Source organism: Cupressus sempervirens, chromosome 4, assembly GCF_028749045.1.
Source record: "Cupressus sempervirens isolate cs-2001-9-10 chromosome 4, ASM2874904v1, whole genome shotgun sequence".
In the NCBI taxonomy this organism is placed as follows: domain Eukaryota; kingdom Viridiplantae; phylum Streptophyta; class Pinopsida; order Cupressales; family Cupressaceae; genus Cupressus; species Cupressus sempervirens.
In genome coordinates, this window is record NC_143121.1 from 601,929,838 (window position 1) to 601,948,006 (window position 18,169).

Here is an 18,169-nt window from a genome sequence, read left to right on the forward strand (position 1 = left end):
GATAACCTTTGTTTCCCTTACTAAGTCAAGGCAATAAGTCTAATTATTGATTAATAAATTTAACTTGAGATAAGGTGGCCACATGATCCATCTTCAAAGAACACATCATTTTCACATAACAAGTACAAGTGTCAAGTGACACACACAAAATTTACTATACATCACACATGACATGTTCTGAATCTACTCATGAAATACATACTACACACATACATCTCACGTTTACAAAATAAACACATGACAACAAGGTTTATGAATCTTTTAAAGATTCACCTTGGCAGTGTCATATTAACATGTGCTTATACCTTGTTTCCCTGTTATGTTTCCATGGTTCCTTTCCTGCACACTAAACTTGAGCATCAGTAGTTCAATGAAAAGTCACATATAAAATACATATGAAAGTAAAGATACATGAAAATTCCGTTATTCTATAATTCACATATAATACATTTCATAATTAAATTCCTATTCTCCATCATTTACCTATAAAACATTTGATCATTATACCTTAAAAATCTGCATATTACTGACTTCCCAACAAGATCAATTTAATCATTTTGAATCATGTCATAATTCCATTTTCTATCATAGTGATGGAATGTTGAATCTATACTATTAAATCAATCAACATGGAAATTAGTTCCAAATACATTTTTTAGGTCAAAATCATCAAAATGAAAACATCTCAACTAATAGCCTTTGATTTAGTTAAATATCATTTGGTTTCTATCAATATCCTATTATCATTATGAGATAATTACCAATTATGCTAGGTAGATAGGATGTTTGCATGGTCTTGTCAAATAGTTTTAGGATCCAATCATAGAATAAATCAATTATATTTTATTGGTTTGTAAAATATTTCCTTAGTAATATCCAAATATCCATCTAATTGACTCATCAGATTACATCATATCAAGTTCTTCCATGTAGACCTTCATCCAAATTTGATAACAATTTTCATCTTTTGACTATTAATATTATTCACAAGAGTGGGTATTGATTCATCTTTCCATACTCGCCATCTAATTTAATATCCCAATAGGCTATCAAATCTTAGGAACCATCGACATAGTTTTCCAAGTTATGGCACCTCAATTCTTTATTCCATAGGGTCTTAGCTTATCAACCTAATGTAATTTAAACATGATACTTAGCACAACCATGACTACAATATACATCAGTCTCAACAAGATTCGAGGTTCATTATAAATCAAGGCATACTTAGATTCCAAGACCTTCTTGCTGTTGTTCTATCATAAGGTATACGGTATCAGTCTATAATTCACAAGGGACAGAATGTAACATCTTATCTCCTTTATTCCTCCTAGATCTAACCATATTCATGTTATTAAGATTTATAATAAGGTACTAGGGAAGGAGCCTTATTGCTCAATCAACACTAACTCAGAAAATACTTTCATAGGACTTCCTTTGTTAACTACATGAACTCGGTTAACACTGCATCCTGAATTGAATTCCTTTAGTAACCAAGTGAGCTTGGTTAACACTAGTTTTGTGCCAACTTCTCTTTGATGCCCAAATGAACTTGGCAGACATTGTTTCCTTGAGTAGAGCAGTAGCACTCATGTAATGCCCCACATAGTGTGGACTTCCTAGGGGTGGGAAACCCCTCTATTTTTTCTGAAACTCCACACCAAATTATTCACATCTAAAAATTAGATCCTTCAAATACTGAATCTTGGTCCATGCAAACTTTGTTATTAGTATTATAATTTTTCATAACACTGATGTTATTGTTATTATTCATCTCTCAATCTCATGAAGTGATATAGATATGTATAGCCAATATATTAGATTAATTTGACATAGTTTAAAATAACTTTTATGGTCATAATTAGTACTCTGCCTTCTTATTCAAAGCTTTCACGTATTATTTGTCCCTATAGGGAATAAAATTATTTTTCTCTATGGAATAAACTATTTTAATATGAGTCCATTTAAATTAGATTTTATTTTAACAAGAAAAAATGTTTACAAGATTCAAAGATGTCATTTTGTAAGTGTCTTTTTCTATATTTTTTAAAACTAAAGTGAAATATAGTAATTTGAGAACATAAGTTTTATTTAGATTGGTCATGTTTATTGAATTATTTTAAAATCATTGTTATGGATTTAGGGACTACTTTGTTATGCAATTTAATAAATAAAGCAGTTTAAATTGTCTCAATGTACAATAAGAAATATTTTAAGTGATTTTTATATGTAATTTAATAAATAAAGTAACTTAGATTATTTTTAATATATAATTTGATAAAAAAAATAATTTAGATTCTCATTTTTTAGGTAAAAATCAATTAATGATATCAATATCTTATACAAAAGTTTGCTTAAAAATAGGAAGGTTGTATTTTTTTGAATTATTTAAAAAATATAGATATTATTGATATGACTATTTGTTATATAGCTTATTAAATATAGTAATTTATATTGTAGATAAGTCATCTAATTGGAGTGTTGAAATGTGGTAATTTATATTACATTTTTAATTAAAAAGATATGATAAAAAATTATATTTAATGAATAATAAATTTAAAAAGACTCAAAATTTCATTTCCTAGGTGTATTTTATTAAGACCTAAGCCAAATTTTTTTTTTCAAAATTTGTACATGATACGTCTGTCCCACCTTAAGGGTTTCTGTAGTTCTACTATGTATTTCTTATTGTACTTTTTCTATAATTCCAAATATTGTGCATGCTTTCATTTTCTTCAGTGTAATTTCTCTAAACTGCAATCTGACATATAAAAAAATTGCTATTGAACATAAGAAGAATATTATTTACCTTGAATTTTTTCCACATTTCTCTCTTACCAATAAATTATAAAAATTCCATAAAAAGAATGAACTCAAATATTTTAATATTTCTCTTTACATCTTTCATGAGCCGCAAAGTTTGGTGTGCCGCAATTTTTATTTTTTTTGGGTAGGTATCATTAGTTTAAGAACTTGGTATTAAAAGAATCTCTGCACACAAATAGAATACATCGGATGTGGCAGGTCCGCCAAGTTTGACTAGGGTCGGAGGGCGAAGTGAATTGCAGAAGCCGAGACCACCTTTGATAATGTCTTAAACAGTAAGACGACTTTTCAAATCAAATTTACTAAACCTCACACGTGCCGTAAAAGGTCGTGATAATGGAGGACGCAAGATCCCGCGAATTACGGCGGGTCCAGAGGTCGACAAAAGCTTTCAACAAAGCTGGGCTGCGGGAAGGATGTAAGATAAGATTTTTTTTAAGGAATATTTAATTGGGAGTCTTCATTTTTTAAATTGAGAGTTGAGGTTTAGTCAATATGACAAATAAATTTATTACTAAATGGTCAATATTTGTTATAATAAATTTTCTATTTTATTTAATAACATACATAAATGTGATTTTATAATATTTAATATACATTACTTTATATTATAGATGTTTTTATTTTGACATTTGTAAATTTATATAAATTTAAAATCTTGTTACAATATTAGGTATGTATTTTTATATTATTTATTATATTAGTGATTAAAAACATGTCTTATTAGATAGACTAGTCAGAGCCGCCATAGTAGAATCCTCAGCTCTACAGAAATAGAACTCAAGCCCCTCCATAATAAAATCCCTACCAAGCCCCTAGTGCGTAAGACCCCTGCCTAAGAACTGCTTCAATCTCAGTCCATTTCTACCGATATTGCCTCACAAGTCGGCCATCATGAATCCAGGGCAATTTCCTTTGGGTTGGGATCCTCCCCCACAGTCTGGGACATCTTTTGTTCCACTTCCTAGAGGGATGGCCATATCTGTGTTTCGCGCTCATATGGACTCTTGGCATAACGCGGGAAGACTAGCCGCCCACACCGTTTGCCCCGTTTCTGCTCCCTCTCAAGATGATAAGCCCCCCACAGGAATGGATCCACGGCTTTTTCGTGCTGCGAAAGAAGGGGACGTCGAAGGACTTGAGAAGTTGCTGGAAAGCAAGCTTGACGTGTTTTCTCAGCTGACGCCGGCAGATGAAACGGCTCTTCACATAGCTGCTGGGAGGGGCAATGAGCAATTCGTTGAAGAACTGATCAAATTGGCAGGAGAAGGATTCGTCAAACTGAAAAATAGACAGGGTGATACTGCACTACATGTCGCCAGCTTTTATGGAAATGCGGAGATAGTGAAAGCACTGGTGGATAAATGTGTGGATCTGGTTAACCAGACTAATAACGCGGGCGAAACGGCTCTGTTTATGGCTGCCCAGCAGGGTCATGTCAAGATTGTAGAAAAACTGCTGGAATATACTCTTCCTAGTCGCAATATGAAGAGTTCCTCGGAAGGCAAAACACCGCTGCATCGTGCTGTATTCATGAAGCGAAAAGGTATGCTAGTTTCTCCCGTTTTTAGCAGTATTTGGTTTAATTTTTGTTAAGTAATATGCATTTACATTTGCTTTTAGAGGAAGCGGTTAAACTCCCCACAAAATATGGTTTATGGTACAGTTTTGTTTCAATTCTCGCCCATGTCGACTATTAACACTTAGCACAAATGTGCATCATAAAGATCTCAGTGTAGTTTAAAATCATTTCACACATCTGCAGTCTTAAGGAGGCCATTGGAACATACCACTTACCATTCTTGCTAGTTTTATGCCTCCTATGGTAGGGTGGTAGGGTACCAATATGGGAAGTCTTATGGGTTTCTTTCAAGCTTCCTTTTGACTTTATTTTTGGTTTTCTTGGTCGTTTTTGGAGCAATCATATTTTATTGATTATTGTTTCAATCATAAATAATTTTTTATTTAGTCACTTTCAAATGCATGATGTCTCTAATTCATTTTCATTCCACAACATGCATTAAATTGTTTTCAAGCCTTCTTTCGAGTGAGATCTACCTTCTTAGCATTAAAGGAGGGTCACTAGATCCATCAACTTATTTTGAAGTCTTTCTTCGAGTGAGATCTACTTTCTTGGTATGAAAAGAGGGTCACCTATATCTTGCAAGAACTTTATTTCATGGATTTTCAAGTGAAATATCAATAGAATGTATCTTTTATTTTGGTTATTTTATATGTATTGATCTTGGTTATCTGTGGAAGTGGAACCACCAAGGCAAGGGCTTGACTTTAGTGGACCTCTAAAGCACAACTCCAATATTTCTCTTATCCAATTTGTGTGCATGTTTAAAGAGAACAAAATAGACTTCAATAAGTCTCCATCATTAGATACTTAGTGAGAGATTCCTTCTTATTTTGTCTCTATAAAGTTTTATATCTCATTTTATTTACATTCCCATTTGTTATTTCTTAGTTATTTAAGGTTTTGTTTAGTCATTTAACTTACCTTGTACCTTTTTATCATGACAACTATACCCTTGTTGTAAACGATCCATACATGTCATCTAAGCATCCTACATATATGTTGTCATCCAAAACTAGTTTATGCATCCTAGACAAAGAGTTTGCAGATCCTATTAGTTAATCTCACTGATATACTTTTTTCAATTTCCATAGGTAAACTATTTTTTTATCATTTTATGTAATTGAATTTTCCTTGATATTTCCTATTTTAAGCTAATAATTTTCTTTTCAATTTAACAAATCCTTGTAACTTTCCAAACTGCTAACAAGGTGAGGTAGCATTTCCCCTTGGTCTTCTATCATATTGAGAGTGTAGAGTCCCTTTTTATAATGGGAAACTAATTTAATTTGTAAAGACAAGGAATTATAGCTTGGATACCTCTTGGTTAGTTCATTTTATTAGATATTTGTTGAAGATATTTATTTGTTTATCTAATCTAATAATTCAACTTGGCAATGACCATGTGTTATAACTCTTTTCTTGGTCTCTTGGAAGAGGAAAATATTATTAACTATGCTCCTAATTGCTTGGACATTTTTGCAATACTTTTGGTTCAATGGAATCGAGAATAGTTACACTTTTATATTTTTGGGAAAACTCTTTTCTTTTCAATCTTTTATGATGACTTTGTGATAATTCATTCTTCCTAGAATTGAGAAGACAATGCCTTATTAGAATATTATACATTTGTATTTGGTAGGGGAATTTTAAACTTATTTTATGATACCTATAAAATCTTTTATTTATCATTCATTCCTTGTAAAGCCTCATATTGGAATGTAGAAAAGTTTCTTAGAAATTTTCTTTAGGGTCTAGTAGTATATCATCAAGATTGTCACTAACTAGGTTATAACTAATATATCTTTCTATTAATTTAGGTGGCCTGGATCTAGTTTATGCTCAACTTCATGGTTTGCATCTATATATCAAGTTGATCACTCATGTCTAGGTAATAATGAAGCATAAAAAATCTAGTGCCATATTGTATTTATTTTGGACATTCTACCAGAATATTACCCTAGAAGGGGACTAGTCTTGCCACTTTCTTAATAACAAAAGACTTTCAAATTCAATCAAATTTTGTAATGTAAAGTATTTATTAATCTTGGAAAGCTAGGAACAATTGACTTCTCTATAATACCATTAGTTCTCACAATGGTTTTTTCTCAATTAAAAAAGTATTTAGTGGTGCCCAATTATATAATGTAAAAATCGTCCTCTTGTGAAAACCCTTTGGGTTTGGGTTTTTGTCAAAGTAGGGTTAGAACCCTCTTTGATCTCTTTATTTATTTATGAGGAATTTATTTTTCCTAGTATAAAGCCTAGGTTATTTCTTATTTCAATTAGGATGGTGAAACCTTTGACACTATAATTGAAGCCATCCTAGTTAATGTAGTTCACAAAATAGGTATTAAAGTCTTACAAACCTAAGTGGAAATATTGATATTGGTATCATAATGTAGAATTTTGGAAATGTGATCTCTAATAAGGCCATTCTTGACTTTCACCATATTGAACCATATGTTTCCTACAAATAAAAGATGACATTTTTCTATTATAATTTGACAAGGCAAATCTTATATTTAGTTTATTGTATCAAAATCCTACTTAGATTTCTTGATGTTCCCTTTTCCGATGCATCTCTATTAGTTGTGGGCTAAACCACATCAGGAATTAAAATCCTAGATGCCCTTTTCATAGTGCTTATAAGTCTCTCAATCATATCTTATTACTTTTCTGGAGAGTCTAGAAGAACAAAAATTTCAAGCCTTTTAGACCTAATCCTTTTTCTTGGAATATGGTTTTATTAGGGGATTGAGCTTAAATACACTTGAATAATAATTAGACTTGAAATTCTTTAACAATGGAAGTTATTTTAGCATCTAGCAAGATAATTTGTTATATTTTCTTGTTATTATGTTGTTCATAATTTACTAGTTTACAATATTATTAGGATTTCTTTGTTCACCATTTTCCCTCAATGCGTATGCCCACATTGTGTCATCATCAATTATAACTATTAGAATGTCAATTTAGAGGCATCTCTTATAAAAAAGAGATCGTGCTTTGCATAGTTATTCATGACATCTTGATTATCTCTTTGCTTCCATATTGCCTCCTATGGTGGGAATACAAGTTGACTTCATTCTATCAAATTCTCTCAACTAGCTTTTAGAGATTCTCTTATTCATATTGTTTTTGATAAAAGTAGCATAAAGAGGGTCCTGGCCCATAGTACAAACAAAACTATAAGAATATTAACAAAGGATTAACAAATTCTAGAGGTCTAAAAGAAAAGGGGCTCCATAGTAACTTGCCTCTATCAAAAACTAACTTACAAAAAGATTTAAGCTTATGAGTTCTAGCATGAACAAAAAATAGAAGCCAAAATAAATTGTGAGAGTTCATCATGACATAGTAAACTAGAATATTAAGCCACACAGGGCTCGAGTTTTTAAACATAAATAAAATATTAAAAGTATCAAAGCCCCACAAGCTATCCAAGCAAAAAAAGAACACCATAGGGAAAACTAGCTCCCACCAAGCCTCTTGGATGGTAAAATGTCATCCCATTCCTCATTAAGGAACTTAAAAAGCTACTTGGCCTCTTTTTCCTCTGTAGCATCCACATTGAGAATCTTGTCCTATAGAGTGCACAAGGTGATAGCACTAACATGCATGATTTTCAAGGTAAACTTACTGATGTCCCTGAACCTTTTGTTAAGGCTCACAATCTCATCTTTCAACTACTCCACCACTTTCTTGAGTTGGTTCACCTGGGTTCTCAGAGAACCAAGCACACCACCAAAATGACCTCCCTCAGCAACATTTTCACCTACCATAAAAACATTAGTGAGGTGGGGGGGGGGGGGGGGTGGGTGGGATGGGGGGAAATTGAGGGTGACAATTTGAGGGAAAGTGAGAGACATGGGTCAGATAGGAGACATGGGTTGGTGAGGGGTTAATCATTCTCAAGGGTTTTGATGTCCTTGGAAGAAGAGACAAGGTCAGATTCTAGGGTTTCTTTGTCAATAGTATCCTCATAGGACTAATAGCTTTCTTCCCCTTTTCTTTATCAATCCTAGACGAGCATTGGGTATGGTAAACATTCTCATCATCACTGTCAACAATATTGAGGGTGGTTTTTTGGGTCTTCTTTCCCAAAATTCCAACAAGCTTTTGAAGTTTTTCCTTTTTCTTTTGACACCCAAGGCTTCCAAATATTCTACCAAGGAGACTAGAACACACAGTTTGACTAGAGGTTGAGGGAGTAGTATTAGGTTGATTAGTGATGAGAATAAAATTAGGGTTGGAGGTGGGGGGAGGGGGAGGGTTGCGAGGTGGGTGAGTGTAGAAAGCACAATTAAATTGAAGCAAACAGAAAATTAAGCCTTGGTAGAGAATAACCAGCATTTTCCCCAGGTTAAAGGCCTCTAACGACTCCAAGACAGTGTTTTCCAGAATGTACAAAAGGAAGAACAAAATGCAAATGAGGTCCTTGTTATGAATATAATTAGAAAGGGAGGTGATAGTAGTAGTAAACCCCATACCTTCCTTCTAGAGTCAAATAATTGATAATGATTTTATAGATCTTCAACTAGATGTGCAAGATGTGCTCTGTGCTATAGTCACCATGCTTCTTGACAGGCTTATCCTTGAAATGTTTGAAAAATTGGTCCAAACCCCTCACATCCAGAGACCTGCTAGAATTTTTCCACTTACGCCCAATAGTATCCAAGCCAATAGCCTGGGCTATGACTTCCTCGTTAATCTCAAAGGTGAGCCCTCTCACTATGACCTTTCTATTATTCTAAGACTTGACAAATTGGACTGAGACATTCTCTTCATGGCCCATCATGCTTTCCATAAATGACAAAATGTCGCCATCCTTACATATATACATGACAATGAGTTCACTCTTAAATTGTTCCTCAATTCTCTCATGCTCAATACGGTGTCTATCCCCACCCATTTTAGTAGACAAAACATCCAAAAAACAGCCAAGTATAGAAATGGACACAACTAATAGACAAGGAATAAAAACCTCTAGACAATTCAAAAGTGGAAAGAAGGCAGTAAAAATAACGATGGCTTACGTCACATCCATGGTAATTACTATTAAAGACAATTCACCATAATCTCTGAAAATGTTGTTAATGAAGGCAATCAAGATGATAATGTTAAAATGCTAATAATTGATAGGACCCTTCTATAGAGACCTTGGATCTTATAGATGTGTAAGAAAATCTAGATGATTGAGATCCTCCTCTTTCTTGTTATTCTACTGTTCATAGTTTACTCTACTATTCATAGTTCATAGTTTACTGCTTTACAATATTATTAGGATTTCTTTGGTTGCTATTTTCTCTTAATGCTATGCCAACATTGTGCCATCATCAAAGTTGACTCATCTTTTTTAAAGCTTAATATTTTTCCATAATATGTAATGTTTAAGAATGGCTGTAAGTTCCCCATTGCAGACGTGGTTGATAAGCTTATCGCACACAGACCCGAACTTGTTCGAGAGCAAGATGACGAAGGTTTGACGCCATTGCACATAGCTGCATTTACCTCGATACCAAAATCGCCCCCGGCTCTATGGTTTTATAGATCACGCAAAAGATACAATAATGTCAGCCAAATCTTCAAAAAGCTCAAATCAACAGACAGATCGGTGTGTTACATGGTTGACAAGGACAAGCTAAATCCTCTCCATCTGGCAGTGTTATATGGTAACCCAGGCTTAGTGCGCGAGATACTTGATCAGTGTGAAGATTGCTCAGACATGGTAGACAGTCTCGGTAGAAATCCTCTCCATTTGGCCGTGGAAAATGCTTCTTACATATATCAGAAAATTGGTCGTAATATCCGAGATATTTTTATTTCCCTATTCCTTGAAGGAAAGTACATCAATTGCATCGATAACTTTGGGCGAACGCCATTAGATGTAGCTGCAGAAAATGAATCCACAGATCCTCAACTTTATAATGGTGTGAGTAATTTATTAGCCTATGATAATTATATTAACTCATTCCCTCAAATAGTTTCTGATTTTAAAGGCTTACCACTCATTTGCATATATATTTGCAAAATGAAAAATACACGCGCCTCTTTGATCAGTTGACGAGTTGTGTAGTTATTTTCATTTTCTATCTGTTTCTAGTTTTTAGGTTAGATTTATTGATTTCATGAGTAGTGGTTTACACAAATCTATCTTTCACAACAATGAATAGAACAGGGTTGGACATAGGGACTTTCGGGTTGAATGCAAAACTGTGGAGTTTGCTCTATGATTAAACCCACTCTACTCGCAAATGGGGTTGACCCTTCTTCCAAATGAGATTACAAGAAGAATGGGTTTAACCATAAAGGAAACTACATAGTTGAACTGACCTCCCGTGTGTGAAATTCATAGACTTAGTAGGAAAAATAGAGAAAAAGAAAAACCACAAACCTCTGCAAATAAAAAAAACAAGGCTTGTAATATTGAACAAAGCAAAAATCAAAAATTACAACTACGTTCATTTATAGTGGTTGTCATTACTATAAACTGAATAGCAAACCTTCCCCTACATACGCAACAGTCAAAGATGCATGACAATCTAAACTCAGAGTTAAAACTGGTGCTGGCAGTTGAAAACAGTGAATCAGTATTTGCGTTGGCCACATCTATTCTATCGTTGGAGTTGGAATTAAAAACACTCACACCCCCCCTTAATTCTAACTAAAGATTAGCTAATGAGGAAAGAGGGAAAACCCAGTGGGATGAAAATCCCCCTAAAAAAAAAAAGATGCTAACAAGACAAGAAAACTATTGTGTTACAATGTCTTTCACCCCAAGAAGATCTTGGAGAAACTGAAACATTTTCTTAGTAAAGGTCTTTGTAAAAATGTCAGCAATCTGATGAGACGTGGGACAATACTGTAAATCAATGATGCCATCATGGATGAGATCTCAGATGAAGTGCATATGGATGTCGATGTGCTTTGTCCACTGTTGTTGTATTGGATCTTTGCAAACCTTCAATGTACTTTAATTGTCAACCAAATGATGGTCAGTTGAGGAAATGAGATACCCAACTCAGTGAGGAAAATTTGCATCCAAATAGTCTGAACAGTAGCATTGACAATGCCTTTATATTTAGCCTCTGTGGATGAGAGAGCAATGGAAGATTGCTTTTTGCTTGACCACCATATGGGACCAAAACCCAAATTGAGAACATATCTTGAAGTGGACTTCTTATCAATGCTATCACCAACCCAATTAGAATCAGTATAATGAATAAGATCCAAAGTACATCCAGTTAAATAATGAATCCCATAGGTAATAGTTCCTCGAACATAACAAAGGGTACGCTTGGCAGCTTTCCAATGTAGCTCATGAGGCTCTTGCATGTATCTTGAAACAACACCCACTACATATAATAGATCTAGATGAGAATGAGTGAGATATAGAAGAATTCCCACAAGTTGGCAATAGAGTGTGCAATTAGCCAATGGTGTATCTTTCCAATCTTCCAACTTGATCCCAGATAGAAAAGGTGTGGGTGCTGATTTATAGTCACTTGTGTGAAATCGAACCAAGAGATCTCTTGCATACTTGGATTGAGCAACTGTAACACCTAATTCGCTCTGATTGATTTCAAGACCAAGAAATAAATTGAGAAGGCCCATGTCTGTCATAGCAAAGGTATCATGCAAAGCTGCCTTGGTTGTCGTGATTATTGAGCATGAATCACCTGTGATTAGTAGATCATCTACATAGAGTACTATGAGTAGCAAAGAGTAAGATGTTCTCAACATATAAACATTTGGATCAGATTTACATCTCACAAATTTTTGAGACAGAAGATAAGAATCCATTTTAGCATACCAAGCACGAGGTGCCTACTTGAGGCCATAGAGTGATTTCTTGAGCTTACATACTAGTGAAGAATTAAGTACATACCCTTGTGGCTACTCCATGTAGATCTCCTCCTTTAGATCACTATGAAGGAAAGTATTCTTCACATCCATTTGATGAATTTCTCACCATTTTGATGCTGCAATAGCTAGAACCAATCAAATGGAATCCATTTTTGCCACAGGAGCAAAAGTCTCATCATAATCAATGCCTTGAACTTGTTGAAAACCTTTGGCTACCAAACTTGCTTGGTATCTACTCACTTGACCATTTTCTGATTTCTTTGTTCGATAGATCCACTTGCACCTAACAATTTTACGATTGGTTGAAAGTGGAACCAACTCCCAAGTTTGGTTTGCAATAAGAGAATTGTACTCCTCATCCGTGGCAGCTTCCCAATGAGGATTCCCTGTAGCTTTCACATAAGTTTGAGGATCTGATACTTGAAGAAGATAAACATGCATTGGAATAATGGAATTATAGCTGAAAATGCATGAAAAGCATCATATATGTCAGCCAAGCTCTGTATTCTTTGTCTTCTCATAGGAGATGCTAAATCATCACTAGAATCCCAATTGAGACTTGCATGTTCATGTTAATCAGATTCAAACGAATCTAAAATTAGATTTGTGGTATCTCCATCATCTTCAAGATATGTGAGAGGAGGAAGCATAGAAGTGGTAGTATGTTACATTTGAGATGCTAGCATGGGACTTTCATCAAAATATACACTCCTCTCAATGAAGAGTTGTTCTGTAGAAAGATCTAACAATCTATTACCCTTTACACCATCTGGATAATCAACAAAGATATATTCCTTGCTTTGAAGCTCCAAAGCCTTCCTTTTATTAGTAGGAATGCAAACCCATGCACAAGATCCAAAAATACAAAAATGAGTGACTGCCGGTTGGATACCTCTCCATGCTTCAAAAGGAGTTTTTCCTTTAATAGATTCATGAAAAGATCTATGTTGGATATATGAAGCACAATTGATTGCTTCAGCCCACAGTTTTGAGGGAAGTGACCTAGCATGCAACAAGCAACTAGCCATCTCCTTTAAAGATCAGTTCTTCCTCTCAGTTGCCCCATTCTATTGTGGAGTATATGGAACTGTGTTCTACAACTGTATTCTTGCTTCATCACAAAGATTTTGAACATCATTGTTCACATACCCCCCCCCCCCCCCCCCCCCCCCCATTATTTGTGCAGAGGATCTTAACCAATTTTCCAAATTGTTTTTCTGCATGGGCTTTGAAAAGCTTGAGATTCTCAAACACTTCAAACTTGTATTTAAGAAAGTATGCCCAAGTGTACCTTGAGTAATCATCAATGAATGTAAGGACATATTTGGCTTTGCTCATGGAAGGCTCAGGAAAAGGACCCATTAAATCACTGTGAACAAGCTCTAGAGGAGAAGAGGCTCTCCATGAGATTCCCTTGGGAAACTTTTCTTCTGGATGTTTTCCAAGAGCACAACCTTCACAAACTCCATTAGAGAATTCCATGGTAGGCAAGCCTTTTACCATTCCCTGATTGCTAAGTTGCTGCATGTATCTAAAATTCAAATGTCCAAATCTTTCATGCCAAATTCTACTTTCATCATTTGCATGTGTTAGAAGTAAAGTAGAATCTGATTTTGCAACAAAATCAAAGAAAGTGTACAAATGAGATTGATGATTCACCTTACCAATAGCAATTTTGGAGTTGTCTTGGATGTCATAGATCATGACTGAATTTGGTGTGTATTCAACTCTCCTCCCAGTTCTAGTATGAATCATTTGATACATAGAAAGTAAATTTATAGAAAGTTTTGGGATATGCAAGACATTCTCAAAACTTCCAATTCCAAGTTTTACCTTCCCGATTCTAGTTGCTTCTATAGAAGATCCATCTCCCATGAGAATAGGAGAACCAGAATATGGTTTCAAAGATGTATGAGCATATTTTGTGGTTGCCATGTGGTGTGAAGCTCTAGAATCTATGATCCATGCATTTGAGGAAGAATGAATAACTACCAAGGCATGAGCATTGCCTTTGATTTCTGGTGCTTTTTCTTTCTGCTTCTTGGCACTCTCAGGAATAAAACCACCAAGATTATGCTGTTAAAGTGTCTACTCCATGAGATCAATGGTCTTCTTCATGCATGATGATTCTAGATGATACCCGCGGTTGCAATAGGTGCACTCTGATTTGCCCTTTGTGTCCTTTTCTTTTGAACCTATGGACCCATTTGACGGTTTTGGATTACCTTCCTTTCTTGGATCTGAATCCTTCTTACATTTTCCTTTGGATTGATGATTGGATTTAGAGTTATTCTTCTTGGTTGTATGCACAATGAGTGCATGAGCTTTGGAATTCTTCAAGGTACCCATCTTAATAAGCTTATCCTGCTCATGTATTAAAGACTCAATGAAGGCATTGAGTGTGGGCATCTTCCAATTTGCTCATGTTGTGAGTCTAATTGTGTGGAAAGAAGAAACAAATACTGCATATTTTGAACCCAAATTTGATAGAATGGCAAGAACTAACTTACTTTCTTCATTGGACTTATCAATACCACATCCTTTCAGCTGAAGCAACAAAGCTTTGAACTTTGTGAAGTAATCTTGGATATTGTCAAAATTCCTTGGATCTAATGAGATGAGTTCATTTTCAGGGATATGACCCCGCATTTCGTCTTGCTTTCCAAATAGGGTCTCCAAGGTATCCCAAACTGCACTTGGAGTTGTGCATGCCTCAACATGGAACAACAGTTCTCGAGATATGGACAAGCATAACAGACCAAATGCTTCATCCATACGGTTGAAGTATTTAGATTTCTCTACTGCCAAATTGGGCTCAACCTCTTTATTCTTAACTATTCAGTAGAGACCTTTACTTCGGAGCTAAAGTAAAATTTTAGGCTTCCAATCAAAGTAGTTGTACGGTGTGAGAAAAACAGAGGATGGAGAATCCATTTTCAGATCTGATATTCTATATCTACAACAAAAGAAAATTGGATTTTTCCTTTCCTATAACCTGCTCTAACACCATGTGAAATTCACAGCCTTAGCAGGAAAAACAGAGAAAAAGAAAAAACACAAATCTCTGCAAATAAAAGAAACATAGCTTGTAATATTGAACAGAGCAGAAATCAAAAATTACAACAGCATTCATTTACAGCAGTTATCATTACTATAAACTATATAGCAAACCTCCCCCTACATACACAGCAGTCAAAGATGCATGACAATCTAAACTCAGAGTAAAAAGTGGTGCTGGCAGTTGAAAACAGTGAATCAGCATTTGCGTTGGCCACATCTATTCTACCGCTGGAGTTGGAATTAATAACACTAACACGTGCTTCATCTTTTTGAGCATCACCTAGATGCGATGAGTGTCAAATGTTCTATTCATTATCATGAGAGATGAATTTGTGTAAACCACTACTCATGAAATATAGATAAAAAAAAACTAAACAGTTACATGCAATATCAATTATAAAACCATGAACGACTGAATTTAATAATTACACAAATGTGTACAGATTAAAAGACTTCTGCGCTATAATGGTGGCCGAGCGAGCCAACTACTGCAGGGAAACCCATGGGATTCGTCATCAGCTGTGAAAACGCCATGGAATAGCCAAATCTTGGCAATAAATGCAGTGTTATTGGCGACGATTGCTTTCGCTGTCGCTTTTACTTTGCCAGGAAATCATGATTCTGCAGACATTAATTCCCTTGTCTTCCAAGTGCTGGTGATATTTGATGCTTTGGCGTTTTGTTTCTCCATTGCATCAGCAGTTCTCCTTGTTTATGCTCATTTCTATAGCAAAAATGAAGACGAATTGCTCACACGGAACAGTATGGGCTTCTTGCGGGTAGGTATGGTGTCAACGGCTATCACGTTTGGTGCAGCCATCCACACTGTAGTGGCACAGCATTGTTTATGGCTGGCCGTACTTGTGTGGGTAATGGTATGCTATCTTCCTATATGGATATCGCAACTATCTTATCGAGCAAAACCATTCTTGTTCTACCCAAAAGGACTGGCTGTACACTTCTACATATCGGAGACGAGATCAGCTTTAATGTCGTTTGGCCAACCCATGCTTACACTGGCCAGAGCGCTGACATACACAATTTTCTTCCTACTATTCAAGATAATTTCCAATATAGCTGAGAAGATACGTAGATGGCACGGACTCAATAGTATCCCTTGCTTGAAGGAAGAGATTTAGACATTAAGATTTAGACGGCACGGACTCAATTGTATTTCCATTCAAAATGTACTAAAGATAAAACAATGTCAATTTTATTTTTTTCTGAAAACATAGTGATTTTTTTACAATTTTTTTGTTGTTTTCAACTACAAACTATGCAGATCATGAAGATCAAACACTAAAATTTTCAAAAAAATTCATGATGTTTTTGATATTTTGAAAATTGGTCAACTTCAGTTTGGATGGAGAATAACCGCATCCAATTAGTTTTATATTTAAAATGGATCATAATTTCGTAATTTTTATTTATTTTTAGCTCATTCTTAAAATTTCACATATTAAGAAAAATGTCAAGCGTTTAGTGTATTTGTATGGACATCAATTCTATTTCAAAAAGAGAGGATTTTAGTTGCTGGATTTAGTATTAGTTTACTTTTATTATTAAATAAGGGTATGGTTAATCTCTATAGTGATAGTAGTGTTAAGCATTTTAGTTTTAATACCTTGGCAAAGGTTTTTGATAAATTTTTAAAGCAATTATTGTTTTTACTTGAGGTCGGAATGACTTAGTTGTAATCTAGTTCGTTCTTTTGTCTTTGGGTTTAGGACCCTTTCCCTCCCATCTTAATTAAAAACACATTTAGTTTAAGAGTCAATCATTAGTGTGTGACATTTACAGTCGAGATATAAGGTGGGTATTATTTCTTATGATCCATTTTTATTACATAATATTATATTGTTGTAAGTTCATCATTAACCATTCAATTTTACTAACAAACAAAAATTTCATTAATGAATAATAGTTATTTTCTATTTAATTATGTGCTACGTTGTTTGCATGGTACAATTAAGTATAGGATTAGATATGCTCAAGGTGAACGAATCAAGTTGATATGCTTTACTAATGCAAATTGGGTAGGAAGTACAAAGGACACAAACATACTTCAAGGTGCCTCTTTAGTTTGGGATCAAAAGTTGTCTCTTGGCTTAGCATGAGGAAGTGTGTGGCTCTAGGCTCTACATAATCAAAATTAATGGTAGCCAGCATGGTGACGTGTAAAGTTTTATGATTTCAGAAGTTTCTAGTAGTCTTGTTCGGTTAAAGGGTTAAGACTACAACGATAAATTACAATAGTCAAAGTTGTATTAGATTGTCTACGAGTCTATTGTACCATGATATGTCTAAGCACATGGTAATCTTTACATTCAAATTCAAATTTTAGTCCAAGAGTACTCATTGAACTAATAATTGTAAAGACGCATCTATTTGTAGGGCAGAGTATATTTTGATGCAAAATCCTACCTTTTCTCAAACTGTTCTTTGTTTTCATACACTATTAACTCTTGATATTGTGTTGTTTTCTTTATTAGATCTAATACTCTTATATCACAACATGTTCTTCTTTTGTAGGAAATTCTTCTTCTTCTTCACTTCTATTATTTAAAGTTATAATCTAGCAAACATGAAAGATTGGCTTTTATTTCATATGGAACTATTCATCTCCTTTAAGTTCAGCTGGCTTAAACATCACACACTAAGTTTGATTCCTAAACTAAAAGTGTTAAATAGTCAAAGTTCACTTATTTTCTCCAAACATAAATTTTATTGAAGATATGGAAATCATCAATCTTGACTTAGTTGTCTTTGAATTTATTTTACTTGAATTTCATTGTAAAGGGAATAGTAATCTAGTTAATATTAGAGTTGTAAGTC

At 34.5% G+C, this 18,169-nt stretch overlaps 1 protein-coding gene across 1 annotated transcript; it reads left to right on the top strand.

The window, feature by feature from the left end:
* The first annotated feature begins 3,669 nt into the window (after nt 1–3,669).
* On the top strand, nt 3,670–16,583 carry LOC149562657 (uncharacterized). Its single transcript, XM_089823906.1, has 3 exons — nt 3,670–4,369; nt 9,829–10,340; nt 15,778–16,583. The coding sequence occupies exons 1-3, from the start codon at nt 3,718–3,720 to the stop codon at nt 16,471–16,473; spliced, it is 1,860 nt and encodes a 619-aa protein (XP_089680032.1). The 5' UTR covers nt 3,670–3,717; the 3' UTR covers nt 16,474–16,583.
* Nucleotides 16,584–18,169: the final 1,586 nt, after the last annotated feature.